General features: G+C 49.1%; 1 protein-coding gene across 3 annotated transcripts in view; it reads right to left on the bottom strand.

The window, feature by feature from the left end:
- HORMAD1 (HORMA domain containing 1) overlaps positions 1-17,744 on the bottom strand; it is a 326,846-nt gene that overhangs the window by 39,428 nt on the left and 269,674 nt on the right. For all 3 annotated transcript variants that reach the window (XM_069216936.1, XM_069216938.1, XM_069216937.1), the window contains one exon: positions 5,296-5,376. In XM_069216936.1, the coding sequence (XP_069073037.1) occupies positions 5,296-5,376 (81 nt within the window). The remainder of the gene's footprint in view (positions 1-5,295; positions 5,377-17,744) is intronic.

Below are 17,744 nucleotides of genomic sequence, written 5' to 3'. Positions count from 1 at the left end.
AACAAAAAAGGGTCACCCTACTGAAATAGATGATGTAATACCGCCTGTCCAACAGCAGGATCACTGAGCTGCGCAGATTCCAGGTAGTAATGCTGCATGAAAGTATGTGCATTCGTCCATGTCTTAGCTCTACATATCTTATTGAGAGGAACACCAGCAACAGTGCTGCTGATCTAGAGACAGCCCTAGTCGAATGTGCCTTGACTTTAGTCACCAAAGGTCTGCCAGCTTTGGAGTGGTAGAAGTGGAAGGCTGCTGGAAGCCATCTAGCAATACTTACCTTTGTGACTAGGGCACCTAGTGAGTGGTGCGATGCAAATCACATTTTAGGCATCTTTTGTTATCCAACATATGCAGAAATCTTTCCACTGCTGACTGAGGATTCGGAAAGAAAGTCTTTGATATCACAGGCTCATTCAAGTGACAATCCGAAGGGACTTTGGTGATAAACTTTGGATTAGTTCTGAGCATCACCAAATCATCTGTAAAATATAGGAAAAGCTCTTAAATTTTAAAGGGTTGTATGTCACTAACCCTTCTAGTTGATGTCAAGGCTAGTAGTAATGCTACTTTCTATGAAAGGAATTTGAGGTCTGCTTTGTGTATTGGCTCAAATTTACTTTTCACTAATTATGCCAGCACTACATTAAGTTGCCACACCGAAGGAGGAGATCGTATTTCTGGAAAAAAAACTGAATAGTCCTTTGATGAATTGCTAAATGAGCCTGTTAGACCACAGAGAAAGAGCGTATGAAGAGCGTCTACATCTCAATATTGTAGCCAGGTGTACCTTGATGGACGCATTGACTAATCGTGATTTTGCCCGGGACAAGAGATAAAGCATTATTTGTTCTGGAGAAGCCTGAATAGGCACCAGAGATAGAAACATTTCCACTTCAGGCTATATGTTTTTGTAGTCGTGTCCGCTATCAATTTGGGTAGAATGTCCCTGCAGTATTAAGATATATTTAGGTCTAAAAACTTATGGAGTTCAGGATCAATGCGGATAAGTGTAGCGAAATCGGGTTTGGGCGAAGGACCTAGCTTTGGCTTATCATCAAGAGCACCCTGAGTGGTTTTAGGTGAATGTGGTTGGTTTCCGACAGCAGGAGCAGCTTCTGTGAACCAAGGTTGTCTGGGCCATTTCAGGGCTATCAGAATTATCAGACATTGCTCTGCCTTCATCTAATGGAGAAGCCTTGGCATAAGAGGTATGTAGGAGAAAAGTGTATACAAACGATCCTGTATGTGGATGCCAACTTGCATAGACCTGGCATTTCCCTGTTCTCCTTCTTGGCAGAGATCCAGAGCTGGTGTGCCCACAGGGAGATCTTGTTCAGGGTCGGCTGATGGAGCTCTCATTCGTGGCAACTGTACCCTGATCTGCTTAGCATGTCTGATAAAAGGTTGCTTGTACCAGGAACATGCCCCGCCCAAAGGGTTATTTTGTGTTCTATGGTCCAGTGCTGAGTCTGTTGATCTGTCTTAGAAAGGGCTAGTGAACTTGTGCCCCCTTGCTTGTGCTGATAGTACATGCTAGCGGTTTTGTCTGTACGAACTGACACTGAGGAACCTGCTTCTTGGAAGGAAAGTTTGAAGACTTAAGCAAATTGCTTTGAGCTATAGCCGACTAATGTGCATGGTCTTCTGGTCAGGAGACCCCTTTCCCCTTCTTGTAGATGGCCACTCCAGCTCTTTAAGCAGGCATCAGTAGTTATCACGTAATCGGGTATCTGAGGCAAGAATGTGAAGCCTTCTGAGAGACTGTTGACTTTTGTCCACCAGGTCAGAGAGTCTTTCATGCTTGGCATAATCGTTACCAAATCGTTAAAGAATCATTCTATCTGGTTCCATTGTTTGTCAAGTTCCTTCTGCAAAGGTATCATTTTCAGACATGGGAACGGAATTAAGGGTATGTCTGATGACATCAGGCCTAGGAGTGATTAGAACAGATGTACTGAAATGGACATTCTTCTCAAAATTCTGAACGCCAGTTGTTGGAGCCTTTGATGACTGTTCTGAGATAAGAAAGCTTTGTTTTGAGTGGTACCCAAAGATACTCCCATGAATATTATTCAGTTTGATGGCAGAACTGATAATGTCTGGTGATTGACAGTTAGACCCGGACTACTTTACAATGTTAGGCAAGCTTATGTGGCTCTTGATGCTTGACAGACCACTGATGCCTTTATCAGCCAATTGTCAAGGTATGGGAATAAATGATAACCTCCCTTTCATAAAGACGTTGTCATAGGACAAGACATTTTGTGAAGATGATGGGTACTGATGTGAGGTCGAATGAGAGGACTTTGAATTGAAAGTGAGTGCTGGCTACAGAAAATCTTTAAAAATAGCAATGTTTGGGATGTATGGGGATATGAAAATATGCATCCTGTAAATCCAGAGTTGTCATGTAGTCTCCCTGATTGAGGAGATGCAGGATATCTGGAAGGGTTACCATGCAAAAGGATTGTTTCTGTAGATACTTATTCAGTTTTTGTAGATCCAGAACGGAAATCTTCTGACTCCTTGTACCTCTTGTAAATTTGCTGCTGGACAGCCACGACCATCGCAGGATTTTCCTTATTTTCGTGCCCTCTTCACAGATATAGTGAACTATAGGGATTGCTTGCACAGATACTTGGCAGGCTCTTTGAAGTCATAAAGAAAACAGTCAGATTGTTTAACTGTCAATGGCAGTTGGAATCTTTTAGCTACTCTTTCTATCAAGTTGTGGAAACCCCCATTGTCGTCCGAAAGAGAGTCCATTGGTTGTGACGTAGGTGGATATGGAGTGGAAATTAAAGGTAATCATCCCATTCATTGGGAATGGACTAAATGCTGCTATCTCTCCCTCTTTTCCGTCATCATTCGATGAGGAGGGGTCATCCCTAGGAGGCGCCACAATGTTGGAAGTCAGCGTCATTCAGAGTGTAAATGTGGCAGAATAGGCCTAGGCATTCTAGGAGACGGAAGCAGAGGTGGAGCACTAAGCTGATTGGGGATGTTTGCTTAGTGGTCTTGCAACATTTCCTGCAGGTCTTGAAAGAGGGTCAATGGAATTTGCACCATACCGTCCTGAGAACCAGAATGGCCATAATGCTAGGTGTGCTCCCCTGTTGTTGCTTTGGCCTTTCAGTGCCCCTCATCTGATAAGGTTCATGGTATTCCTCACAGTACTCTTCCTCATCTTGATATTTTACGTGGAGTTCTGAGGGTCTGTGGGCCATTCCGAATGGGCCGTCATCATCTGACTCCTTCACATCAAGAAGGTGACTTGGAGGGTAGCGAGAAACTTTACTAGAGGAAACGTGTTCAGAGAGCAGCAATGTTTTGGTGCTTTTACTCTTGTTGTCAGTGTCACTGACGAGGCCGTTGTTGAATCTGTAGTTGCAGTTTCGAATTGCACAGGCTTTTTTGGAGCCTCCAGAGCTGATAAAGTTATCTTCGTTGATGGGACTGCCGTCGGTGGTATCGTTGTTGAATGCTGTGATGTCAACAGGGTGTACGCCAATGAGACTTTTGGCAATGGGATCGACGAAGATGATGTAATGGATGGCATTGTTGCGTTGATGTAGTCATCAACGCTGATGTTGACGTCACTGTTGTTGTCATCAACAATGGTATTTTCAATTGTGAGGTTGTCGCCCTCAAGAGTTTTAAGGGTTTTGTCGTCGGTGATTCTGAGAAGGACTTCTCTGGGCACACTCCACGCTTGGAAGAAGGAGTGGTAGGTTGAAACCTTGCAGGTTCTGAGGAGAATTTTTCTCTTTTCTCCTTTTTGGAACTGTCTCGAACAGACTCAAAGGGAGTCTTTTTTTAAGGCCTTTCAAGATGCCTCTGAAGTTCTTTGGTCATGTGACGACCCCCTATTTCGTGACCTTTTCAGAGAGGCTGAAGAGGTGTCACTGTCTTCCTCTGCTGAAGGAGAACTCTTAGATTTTGATTTTTGTAGCCAAATTAGAAGCCTTCCCCTTCTATCCTTTCAGGGTATTAGTAGAAAAGATGCAACAGATGTTGAAGTCCTTTAACTTATGTTGAGGGTAGAGGCAGTAGATACAGTCCTTGTGGGGTCTTCAGAATGAAGTCAGTAATGCTTTATTATGGTATTATGGTACAGTGGGACTCCCACTTCAATGACGGAGAATGATTCAACCAAGTGAATCTATGAAAGATACAATACTGGAGAACGGTCCAGTGATGTGCCATTTTGTGTTTCCTGGGTCTGCGAACAAGCCTATTTGAGGATATGCTCAGTCCTGGAAGATGTGTAGTAGAACTTCATCCATGAGAACCCACTTGTGGTTTTCTTGTAAAGACTCACTGAAGCCATCTTCTTCATTCTGAAACCCTGACAAATACATCACTATAATGTGTAAGTCTCTTGCTGTAAGCCAGCTCCATATTGTTTGTGCTTTCAGGCACAGTGGTCTGGTTGAGTCTTTCTTTGCTTGTTTAAATAACAGGTCTTTGTGTTGTGGGTTTAACAATTAAGAACTTTGGGCCTAATTTAGAGTTTGGTGGAGAGGTTACTCCATCACAACGGTGACGGACATCCCGTCCTCCGAAATATAAATCCCATAGGATAAAATGGGATTTATATTTTGGCAGACGGGATATCTGTCACCATTGTGACAGAGTAACCCCTCCACTGAACTGTAAATCAGGCCCTTTGTCTTTAAAGACAGAAGGGATTACTTTAGAGCTATATGGACAGCTATCAATTCCAACGGGTTGATATGAAAGGTCTTTTACTTCTTCAACCCTGTCCTCTGTACTTTTAGATTATCCATGTGTGTGCCCCATCCCTGAACCAAAGGGTCTGTGACTATTGTATGTGTAGGGGTGTCTTGGTGAAGATAAACTCCTTTCAGCAGATTCTTTCACTGGAACCATATGGAAATGATTGGATCGTCTAACTAGCTAGCAAGCCGTAGCAGACTGGAGAGTGCACTAGAACCAGGTAGGAACCTGTCGGCTAAGCTCAGTCATCTTCAACAGAGGGACCAGCCACTTCCAGAACACAAATTCTGTACTAGTGCGGGGGTGATAGTGCAGTAGGGAACGTTCATGATGATCATAAGGATGCTCAGATCCCTCCACTTGGTTAGTATGAATGATGATCATAGAACACTGCTCAGCCACCACCAGCGAGACAGTATGATAGTTAATAATAACTTAGAGACAGCCTTACAGCAGACAGATACATGAGTCATTGAACTGTGCAATTTGTGTCACTAATATGCCACTTTGTTAGCTTATGAAGCCAAGCAGTAAATAGTTGGAAATGCTAACCATGTTTTGAATTATTTTCCCACTTCTTGTTTTGGTTCCAGAGACCTCGAGTTGAGATGTTTTATTTACCAACTGGTCCACCTAAAAGAGACATATCGAAATGTTGTAAAATGTTTATTTAATATGCAAACCACAGATATTGTGCACATGATAAATGGTAAGTAAAGACATCAAAGTTATTATCCTCAAATAGAGGGTTACATTTATTAGGATTTTGATAATCCTATCCCTTAGATCTACCAAAAAAACTAGCCCCTGGGTTACCCTGCCACATAACATTATGTAGTAGCGACTCACACAAATGAATAAGGAGTCGGATGGAAGTCTTGAATTTTGTTTGTTTATTTGGAAACAACACATTCAGCCTCTTGAATCTCGCTGGACCCAACTGTCAGGCAACCACTGGATTCCATGGAACACATATTCCCACATTCCACTGAATGCCGCGCTCACCCACTACTACATTACCACACAATACTTGCTAGTTTCATTAATAATGGCATTGACCAATGTCAGATGTGTATGGTGGAAGATGACAGAAATAGATGAAAACATACGGCCACGTGTGATGGAATCAATGCAACTTTAACCTACTTATGTGGTTTGGGTGTTTTCTAATCAAAACATGTAGGCAGATACTTCAACAAACGCCTGCTTTTTAAATAATAGAACACCTCCGCTCATCTGTGGACCTCTTGACACACAAGAGTTTCCTTGTTTGAAGAAAACAATGCAAACTAATATGCCTATCCCTTCAATATCTTTTCTTTTACACATACAGTTGAAAATTGACTAAAGGGATGGCTTTTTGCTCTGCATTTTGTACTGCTGATTGTCAGTCGGTTTCTCCTGTATATACTCCCTCCAACGAGGAAAAAAGCAAGCATTCAGCTTCACATCTCAAACTCTTTATGAAGTCCATGAACCACAATGCTCCACATTGCATAGCAAGGTCAGTAAGACAGTTATTTCTACATAACAGATCAAGCAAGGACTTTGGTAACCATCATCATGGTCTTATGGAAAGGAGTGTGAGCTGTTTAGGAACTAAAAAATAATGTCCATGATGGACTATTAGGATTACAGGTAAGTTCACTTTCCTTTTTCGTCCTGGTATTTTGCTTGGCATTAGTTAATATTAAAATAGGTTAGCAGGCCCATCCCAAAGACCAGCACAGATGATCATCCTTTAAGCAATAAAGTTCACAGCCAGATTTGACCATGGCAAATGTACATAATTACATACAGATAGTTGATTTATATAGGCCTGAAAATAATATTTTTTCAGTAGAGCTGCTGACGCAGACCTGCCACTTCTGGAATGAGTTTTGTAGTTACCTTGAAGGGGGTCTGTTGGTGTTGAACAAGTTACTCACCTTCAGTAACTCTTTATCAGGTAGAGGTATATTCTAGTTGTGGATTCTTTAACTTAAAAATCTCCCCAGGCTCAGTCTAGATCCAGAGATTTTTCTTGAGCGGTACCCCTGCACGCTATCAGGTGGCGTTGGTTGGCTCTGCGTCCATTGTCTGCGTACCAGATATGATGTTGCTGGACCTATATAGCCGCCCCAGCACACTGACCTCAATTTCTTTCCAAGACTTTCCACGCCAGAAGCACGGAGCTATATAGAACACTGAACACTGTTGCGTCAAAACTAGGCCCCTGAAAGGGAAGTCCCTGTCCCTAGAAATCAGTTTGCACCGCGGGGAGGTTGGGTAGGTCAGTAAGGAATCTTCAACTAGAATATGTCTCTACCAGATAAGGTGGTATGGAAGATAAGTAACTTGTTTATCTGATAGAGACTTCTAGCTGCAGATTCCTTACCTTAGAATAGATAACAAAGCAATACCATCTCCAGAGGAGGTTCTGCGTACCGAACAAGCAAAGTACCCATCCCTTCAGACTTGACTGTCCAGGCAGCAGTGTTTGGTGAACGTGTGGAAGGATACCCACATTGCTGTCTGAAGGATGTACAGGAATGGAACTCCGTCTGCTCTAGGAGAGTGAGCAGGCAAACCCTCCAGTGATTGCCTTTTAGCCAATGCGTATCATATTTTAATACAGAGTGCGACCCATCTAGAGATGGTTCTCTTCTGCACTGCCCAACCTTTCTTCCCACCCACATACACAATAAAGAATTGATCATCCACCTGGAACTCTTTGGTATGATCAAGGTAGAACGCCAACGCTCTTTTGGGGTCAAGGCGGTGGAGTCTCTCCTCTTCCTTAGAAGGATGTTGGGGTGCATAAAACGTAGGCAAGTGATGGATTGGCTTACATGGAAGGACATAACCACTTTTGGGAGGAAAGAGGCCCGTATGCAAAGCACCAGTTTGTCAGGATGGATGGAAAGGTAAGGTGGCTTAGATGACAATGCCTAAAGCTTGATCACCCTGCAGGCAGATGTAACGGCCACAAGGAAGGCTGTTTTTAATGTTAGAAGTCTGACAGGACAATTGTGAAGTGGCTCAAAGGGAGCTAACATAAGTAATGTCAGAACCAACTTCAAAACCAATTGGGGCATGATGAATGGTGATGGATGAAACGTGTGGGCAAGACCTTTAAGGAACCTACTAACTATCGGAGACTTAAACAAAGGGGGGTGGTCAGGTAAACTTAGAAATGCATAGACAGAAGACAAATAACCTTTGAGGGTGCCCAGAGCAGAGCCCTGCTGGGCCAAACAAAGTATAAACAAGAGGACCTCAGAAAGAGGAGCCAAGAGGGAGTCAGACTTGTCTGTGCTCTATGTCACAAATGTATGTCAAGGAAAGGCGTATACCATTTTGTTTGAGGGACGCCTGGCTGCGAAGATAACATCATACACTTCAGGAGGAAGGTCAAAAGCTATCAACTGCAGCCGCTCAATCTCCACGCAAGAATGTGGAGACTGGACAGGTTCAGGTGGAGAACCTTTCTCTGCTGTTGCAACAGAAGTTCTGCCCGAAGGGGCAGTCTAATCAGAGGATAGATGGCCATGCTCAACTGCTCGGGATACCAAACTTTTTGTTACCAGACCACAGCCACAAGTATTACTTGTGTCTGGTCGTTCTTGATATTCTTGAGAACTCTGGGCAGAAGTGTTATAGGCAGAAAGGCATACAGGAGGCCTGAGCTCCACTCAAGATGAAAAGTGTTTCCAAGCTGAAATTGCGTGTTCTTTGTGGAGGCAAACACATCTAAACAAGGCTCTCCCCACTGCCAAAAGAGACCCTGCGCCACCTCCGAGTGGATACGCTATTCGTGATAGACTAAGCACTGTCGGTTGAGTTCATCCAGTCTGGCGTTCAGCGAGCCCACCAGATGCTGAACCACCAGGGAAATGCCATGTTGTTCCAACCACGTACAGAGGAGCAGAATCTCCTGACGAAGGGTCCATAATCCCACTGCTCGTTGCAGTACGACATGGTGGTAGTGTTGTCCGTGAACATCTACACTACCTTCCCTTTGAGAGACGGAAGAAATGCTTTCAATGCTAGCCCAGAGCTCCAGCAGGTTGTTGTGGAGCCCGGACTCTGCCGGACAACAGATGACTGATCGCCGCCTCTGCCAGGTGACCACCCAAAGTCTAGAAGAGACACATCTGTCAATACTGACAGATCTGGATGTGGAAGGGAGAGGGATCTGCCTCTGACCCAATCCCGGTTTGCTGGCCTGCACTGCAGATCTCACGCAGTTGCCTCCGAGATCTGGATCATGTTGGAGCAATTCCCCTGATGCTGCGGCAACTGAAACTTCAGGTTCCACCGCAGAGCCCGCATATGTCCTCTGGGATGTGTCACTAGCAGGATGCAGAAGGCAAAGAAACCCAGTAGCCTCAGAGTCACTCTCATCGAAATCCATGATAAAGGCTAAAACATCTGCATCATAGCTTGAATATCCTGGACTTACCGTTCGGGAGGATAAGCCTGAAAGTTCACTGTGTCCGGAACAGCTCAGATGAATGGTGGCGCCTGAGAGGGAGTTGGGTGTGACTTTGGCACGTTTTTAGTGAACCCCAGTGAAAGCAGGAGGTCCACCGTAGTCTGGAGGTGAGAGAGGACAGCCTGGGGCGAGCCCACCTTCAACAGCCAATCGTAAAGATAGGCGAAGACTGAAACCACTGATCTGTGTAGATGAGCTTTGAGCACCGCCATATCCTTGGTGAACTCTCGAGGGGCGCTGGTAAAGGCAAATGGGAGCAAGGTTAACTGAAAGTACTCATGGTCTACTGTGAAGAGCAAACAGTGTCTGTAGGCAGGTAGGACGTGAATATGAAAGTAAGCGTCCTGCAAGTCCAGCAATACCATCCAATCTCCTGGGTCCAGGGCGGATAGAACCTGAGCCAGAGTGAGCATTTTGAACTTCTCCTTCTTGAGAAAGAGGTTGAAGGACCGAAGGTCTAGGACTGGGAACCAGAAAGTATTTGGAAAAACAACCTACTTCTGGCACAGGGACCCTTCTCTATGGCTCCCTTGGCCAAGAGAGCCATAACTTGCTTGTGGAGAAGTGCCAAGTGTTCTCCATCATTCGATCGTAGGACGGTGGCACAGATGAAGGGCTGGTCTCGAAACCCCACCTGTCTGACATGGATTGCCAATGGAGGAGGTGATGGCGGATCCTGTCTTCAACTGATCCCTGGTGGGGAAGCGTCTGACTAGGAAGGTTTGGAGGCAGCTGCAGCAGGGGCCTGGCCAGAACGCTGGCTCCATGATCCACAAGGACAGCGGATCCCACATTCCCAGACACGCAGAGGCTAGGCAGCATTCGCAGCACTGTGGCTAGAGGGAAACTGACCTGGCAGGGCAGCTCATCCGTAGCCACGAAAGGGGCGAAAAGCAGACTGAGGGGAAGGAGGGGTTGCTGTGAGGCAAAAGGACTTGGCTGTAGCACAAGAATACTTGAAGCAATCGAGCGCTGAGTCTGCTTTCTCTCTGAAGAGACGGGTGCCATCAATGGGCATGTCCAGAAGGTTAGCTTGGACTTCCCCCGAAAAGCTAGACGACTCAAACCAGGCATGGCGCCTTAGGACCACTATCAATGCAACTGCCTTCCCAGTGAGTCAGTTGTGTCCAATCCACATTACATTGCTGCATTACTCTCATCAGCATCAGCTTGAGAGAGTACAGCTCAGGCCTCCACCGGGTCCTGTGGCAGCACTTGTGCAACCATATCCCAAGGCGTGTGGGAGCAACGGCCCAAAAGGCATGCAGTATTCACAGACCACAATACTAAGCTGGAGAAAAAAAACACATCTTCTCCCCAAGTTCTCTATCAAATGACATGGACCGGAACGCACCTTGGTATGTACAGGCTTGGATACCCATGCTCTCAGGGGTGGGGGGTTGCATAAGGAACGCTGGGTCAGTTGGAGCCAGTCGATTGCTGCAGGCAATAGTCCTCCTTACAGGAGTCCCTTTGCTGGGTTTGGACCAGGTACCCAACAAGACATCGGTAAGGGCTTCATTTGGGCAAAAGGGGTTCAGGGGATGAAACCCCAGGGTGGAGCACCTCTGTCAGCGACCCTTGACCCAAGGGTAGGTCGCTCCCCCTGCCGCTGTAGCTCCTCCAGGTTCCTGAGTTCCTGAGACCCACCTCACAGTAAGTACCCCCCACCTCCCAGCCCCTCGCTCTGCCCCGCGCTACTCACCCTCTCTCCTGCTCCTGCTTTTCTTCTTCTCTGCTCTTCCTCCTCGCTCCTCGTCTGTAATCTTCTGCTGCACTCTTCTTTTCCCCGTCTTCTCTCTTCTTCTCTTCTTCCTCATCTTCTTCTGTGGTCTTCTGCCTTCTGTTCTTCGTTTTCTGTATCTTCTTCTGTGTTCTTCTGTTCTTCTGGTCCTCTGTTCTTCCGGTCCTCTGGTCTTCTATCTTCTGCCTTCGGCTCTTCTGCCTCCTCCGTCTTCTTCTCCCCGCGCCTGCCCTCCTGCTCCTACCTCATCCCCCTCCCTCACTCGCATCCCCCTCTCTATCTCCCCTATCTAACCCGTTCACTATCTACCTCCCTCACTCCTCCTATCTACCTATCTCTCTATCTCTCTATCCCACTATCTAATCTCCCTCACTCTCCACCTCCTCCTATCTTCCTATCTCTCTATTTCCCTATCTATCGATTTCTCTATCTATTTTCTCTATCTACTTCTCTATCTTTCCCCCCCTTCCCGCCACCCCCTCTATTACCTATCTTCCTATCCTCTCACTCTACCTCTCACCCTCACCCACCTCTACAACCCCCCCTCCCCTATCTTCACAACCCTACTCCTATCTTTCTCCCTAATCTCCTAAACCTCCTAACACTCACCCCCCTCCACCCTTAAACCCCCCTCCCCCAGCTCTTCTCACTCTACCTGTCCCCCCCTCCCTCGCGCTTTCCCGCTGCGACCTCCTGCACGCCCCCGCCCCCCAGCTCCCATTCGCCCCCAGCTGACCCCTCCCCCCCCTCCTACCTCATATGGCGCCCGCTGCGCGACAGTGGTAGCGACCCTTGACCCAAGGGTAGGTCGCTCCCCCTGCCGCTGCAGCTCCTCCAGGTTCCTGAGACCCACCTCACAGTAAGTACCCCCCACCTCCCAGCCCCTCGCTCTGCCCCGCGCTACTCACCCTCTCTCCTGCTCCTTTTCTTCTTTTCTTCTTCTCTGCTCTTCCTCCTCGCTCCTCGTCTGTAATCTTCTGCTGCACTCTTCTTTTCCCCGTCTTCTCTCTTCTTCTCTTCTTCCTCATCTTCTTCTGTGGTCTTCTGCCTTCTGTTCTTCGTTTTCTGTATCTTCTTCTGTGTTCTTCTGTTCTTCTGAGTTCTTCTGTTCTTCCGGTCCTCTGGTCTTCTATCTTCTGCCTTCGGCTCTTCTGCCTCCTCCGTCTTCTTCTCCCCGCGCCTGCCCTCCTGCTCCTACCTCATCCCCCTTCCTCACTCGCATCCCCCTCTCTATCTCCCCTATCTAACCCGTTCACTATCTACCTCCCTCACTCCTCCTATCTACCTATCTCTCTATCTCTCTATCCCACTATCTAATCTCCCTCACTCTCCACCTCCTCCTATCTTCCTATCTCTCTATTTCCTTATCTATCGATTTCTCTATCTATCTATTTTCTCTATCTACTTCTCTATCTTCCCCCCCTTCCCGCCACCCCCTCTATTACCTATCTTCCTATCCTCTCACTCTACCTCTCACCCTCACCCACCTCTACAACCCCCCCTCCCCTATCTTCACAACCCTACTCCTATCTTTCTCCCTAATCTCCTAAACCTCCTAACACTCACCCCCCTCCACCCTTAAACCCCCCTCCCCCAGCTCTTCTCACTCTACCTGTCCCCCCCCTCCCTCGCGCTTTCCCGCCGCGACCTCCTGCACGCCCCCGCCCCCCAGCTCCCATTCGTCCCCAGCTGACCCCTCCCCCCCCCCTCCTACCTCATATGGCGGCCGCTGTGCGACTGCGCAGCGGGCGCGCCGCTGGCGCGCCAGAGGCAAGCCCGTCTGCGCCTGGCCCGCGCCCAGCGCCACGACCCCTGGTCCCAAGCTCTCCCAAGCCCCGCTGATCCGCTACGACCCCACCACCCTCCACGCCCTCAACCCAGGACGCTCCAACACCTGCTTCCAAGCTCACCCCAAACGCACCCATGGACCCTTCGCCTGCAACTCCTGCAAACGCATCTTCCACCACGCTACTACCACGACCACAAGCCCACGCGCCATCAACCACCTCAAGTGCATCCTAGTCAATGCTCGCTCCGTCCACAAACACGCCGTCGAACTCTGGGACCTCCTGGATTCCACAGCACCGGACGTCGCCTTCATCACGGAGACCTGGATGAACGCCTCCTCTGCGCCAGACATCGCCACCGCCATCCCCGAAGGCTACAAGATCTCCAGGAAAGACCGCACCAACCAAGCAGGAGGAGGTATCGCCATCGTCTTCAAAGACTCCATCAGCGTCACCACCTCCACCGAAGACACCCCTCTCGCTGCTGAACACCTGCATTTTCAGATTCGCATCGACCCGAGGACCACCCTCAGAGGATCCCTCGTCTACCGTCCTCCCGGACCACGCGCCCCTTTCAGCGACGCCATCGCCGACTTCATCTCCCCGCACGCCCTCGCCTCACCGGACTACATCCTCCTAGGCGACCTCAACTTCCATCTGGAACAAAACAACGACCCCAACACCACCACCCTGCTCGACAACCTTGGCCTCAAACAACTGGTGAACACCGCCACCCACATCGCCGGACACACGCTCGACCCTATCTTCTCCGCCAGCAAACACGTCTTCTTCAGCCACACCTCCGCCCTACACTGGACCGACCACAGCTGCGTCCACTTCACATTCCGACGCGAGACCCGCCACCTCCGGACTCAACCCATCCCTCATCGACAGTGGAACAAGATCCCTGAAGAGCAACTCTTCTCCGCACTAGCCGCCAACCAACCCACCCTCACCACCGACCCCAACGACGCAGCCCTCAAACTCACAAACTGGATCTCCAACTGCGCAGCCAACCTTGCTCCCCTCAAACGCACGCATCGACAGACCAACACCAAAAAACCTCTCTGGTTCTCTGTCACCCTCAAAGAATCAAAGAAAACTTGTCGCGCCCTTGAGAAAGCCTGGCGCAAGGACCACACCGCTGACCACATGAACGCCCTCAAGAACGCTACCACCACCTGATCCGCGCTGCCAAAAGGAACTTCTTCACCGACAGACTGGACAAAAACAGCCACAACAGCAGAGAACTCTTCAGCATAGTCAAGGAGTTCTCCAACCCCAGCGCCAACGCCGTCACGCCCTCACAGGATCTGTGCGAATCCCTAGCCACTTTCTTCCATCGCAAGATCAGCGACCTCCACGACAGCTTCGGACACCAGACCCAACCAAACACCACCAAACCCGCACCCCCGGCCATCACCCTCAACAACTGGACCCACATCAACACGGAAGAAACCAAATCCATCATGAACTCTATCCACTCCGGCGCCCCTTCGGACCCTTGCCCGCACTTCATCTTTAACAAAGCCGACGACATCATCGCCCCGCACCTCCAGACCGTCATCAACTCTTCTTTTTCTTCTGCTACCTTCCCCGAATGCTGGAAACACGCCGAATTCAACGCCCTACTAAAGAAACCTACGGCTGACCCGAGCGACCTGAAAAACTTCCGCCCCGTCTCTCTTCTGCCTTTCCAAGACAAAGTAATAGAGAAGACCGTCAACAAACAGCTGACCACCTTCCTGGAAGACAACAACCTGCTCGACCCCTCACAAACCGGATTCCGAACCAACCACAGCACTGAAACCGCCCTCATCTCAGTCACAGACGACATCAGAACCCTGATGGACAACGGTGAAACAGTCGCCCTCATTCTCCTCGACCTCTCGGCTGCCTTTGACACCGTCTGTCACTGCACCCTAATCACCCGCCTCCGCTCCACCGGGATCCAAGGCCAGGCCCTGGACTGGATCGCCTCCTTCCTCGCAAACCGTTCACAAAGAGTTTACCTCCCTCCGTTTCGCTCAGAACCCACCGAGATCATCTGCGGCGTACCTCAAGGCTCATCACTCAGCCCGACACTCTTCAATGTCTACATGAGCCCCCTCGCCAACATCATACGCAAGCACAACATCATCATCACCTCCTATGCCGACGACACCCAACTTATACTCTCCCTCACCAAGGACCCCGCCAGCGCCAAGACCAACCTACAAGAGGGTATGAAGGATGTCGCAGATTGGATGAGGCTCAGCCGCCTAAAGCTGAACTCTGAAAAAACGGAAGTCCTCATCCTCGGCAACACCCTGTCCGCCTGGGACGACTCCTGGTGGCCCACGGCCCTCGGCACCGCACCGACCCCCACAGACCACGCCCGCAACCTCGGCTTCATCTTGGACCCTCTTCTCACCATGACTAAGCAAGTCAACGCCGTGTCCTCCGCCTGCTTCCTCACCCTCCGCATGCTCCGTAAGATCTTCCGCTGGATCCCCGCCGACACCAGAAAAAACGTGACCCACGCCCTCGTCACGAGCCGCCTGGACTACGGCAACCCCCTCTACGCCGGGACCACAGCCAAACTCCAAAATCGCCTGCAACGCATTCAAAACGCCTCTGCCCGCCTCATCCTAGACGTACCCCGCAGCAGCCACATCTCCGCACACCTGAGACACCTGCATTGGCTCCCAGTCAGCAAAAGGATCACCTTCCGACTTCTCACCCACGCACACAAAGCCCTCCACGACAAGGGACCGGAATACCTCAACAGACGCCTCAGCTTCTACGTCCCCGCCCGCCACCTGCGCTCCTCTGGCCTCGCACTTGCTGCTGTCCCTCGCATCCGCCGCTCCACGGCGGGTGGGAGATCTTTCTCCTTCCTGGCGGCCAAGACCTGGAACTCCCTCCCCACCAGCCTCAGGACCACCCAGGACCACTCCGCTTTCCGGAGACTCCTAAAGACCTGGCTGTTCGAGCAGCGTTAACCCCCCCTTTTTTCCCCTAGCGCCTTGAGACCCACACGGGTGAGTAGCGCGCTTTATAAATGTTAATGATTTGATTTGATTTGTCAGGAGGTTAGTCCTGACTGCCACCGAAGGCAGCTGGAGGCCCAGGACATAGGTAGCTCTTTGCAGCACCCTGGAACAGTACACTCCCTCCTCCTTAGCCACGGTAGGGGAAGAAAGCATGCCAGTGTCAGGGGAAGCATTCAGACCACTGGCTGCACCCAGATCTGTAAACCAGTCAATAGGGTCCTGTACCTGGTATTCTAGAGGGTCCAGTGACCCCTCCCATTGCTCAATTTACCCAAACATATAAGAATAAGGGTCAGGATCGGACATAGGGAGCACGATCCCTCCTGAAGTCAGAATCTGCGTTGCACGACATCTGTACAGCTCCATGTCGGCGTCTGCAATGAGGATGTGGCGACACTGCCTGGGGGTACGGGCAACGTCGTGAGCGTCAACGTCAGAAACCGCATTGGGGAAGGTCAAGGTGGTATGACCGATGCCGGTTCGGAAATAGGCATGGATACATGGGTGCTCACTGGAGCTGAGGCCGAAGCCACAGGTGCAGAAACTGAGGGAGCTCCTTCTGTCCCCGTGGGGCACAAGGACGCTCCGGCGTGGTCATACTGCCCAAAGATGAAGCTCATGGCCTCATAAAACTCTGAGTTGGGCAAGGGTCGCTCCGGCTCCCGGATACCTGGGGAGGTGCAGAGTCGACCCAGACGCAGGACTAAGGCCCACAATGATGACGCTCCTTTTCCCTTATCTTGTTGGCTGATAGATTGGCTGAAATCGAATAACATTTGTTCTTCTTCTAATTCTTCTTGTGCGTCGACGTACTAGAGTGTCTCGAGAGCTTCGAGCATGACGACGATGAAGGGGGACTCAGCTATCGATCCCCGGACCTTCATCTTGAATGAGAATGAGTCCTATGTGGAGCCGAGGGCCAGGCAACAAGGAGCTTTAGGGACCGCTCCCTCAAACTTTCTGATCCATGCCCAGCACTCGGAGAATAACTTTGGGTTGTGGTCACACTTCAGACACTACAGGCACACGAGGTGCAGATCCATCACAGGCATCGCCCAATGAAAGGATCCGCAGGGCTTGAACCTGGTCTTATGTGAAGACATCCTCGAAGCACCAGGCGTATAGACACTCAAAAATCTTTGAGAAAAAGTTGAAAAGACCAGTCAATAAATGACTGAGGGATAGCTCTTCTTCGGATCAGCGCTAGGCTGGAGTGAAACGAAAAGAACGGACGACAGAGCGCAAGGTTTGGCATCTATTTAAGATCCACAAAGTCATATCTTGTGCGCACTATGCCAATGACAGACGCAGAGCCAATCAATGCCACCTAACAGCGTGCAGGGGTACCGCTAGAAAAAAAATCTCCAGATCCAGGCTCATGCCTCGGGAAATTCTAAGGTAAGAAATCGGCAACTAAGTGTCTCTATTAGATTGTTTTTTATAGAAACACAGCAGAATAGGGCTTGACTCACAATAATTTTGGAATTACTCATGGCAAATATATATACTTCAGTGTCACGACAAAACATTTCCAATTTGCATGTATGTTAATGTTTTACCTAAGAAGACTGATTCACATTCCAAAACTTCAGGAATGTCCATACATGCGCATCTAAATGGATGGGAGGTTGAATTATACCCTCAGCTGCTGCTACAGAGGGTAAAAATGTAGGTGGGGGCGAGGTTTATTCCCTAAGCCACCAAACTCTTGAATTGTTGCCTCAGTTAAGTTGAAACTTGCACTGCTTGCTGATGGAAGTACCGCCAACTCTGCAAGTTCAAATTCAAAAGAATTTACATTGCTCAATTACAGTTAACCTTTCGTAAAAAAACACACAAGTTTAATCAAAAATGCCTGACAGATACCAGTGATTGACTGGTTTGCTCAGGAAATGTCTGAGGGGCACTTGGTGCACAAACTAGTCTCCTGCTGGTATCCATGTAAGAGGCCTGGTTGC

Source organism: Pleurodeles waltl, chromosome 12 (genome assembly GCF_031143425.1).
Source record: "Pleurodeles waltl isolate 20211129_DDA chromosome 12, aPleWal1.hap1.20221129, whole genome shotgun sequence".
Taxonomy (NCBI): Eukaryota; Metazoa; Chordata; class Amphibia; order Caudata; family Salamandridae; genus Pleurodeles; species Pleurodeles waltl.
The sequence above is the reverse complement of the archived record's forward strand: the minus strand, read 5'-3'. Positions and strand labels throughout refer to the sequence as shown.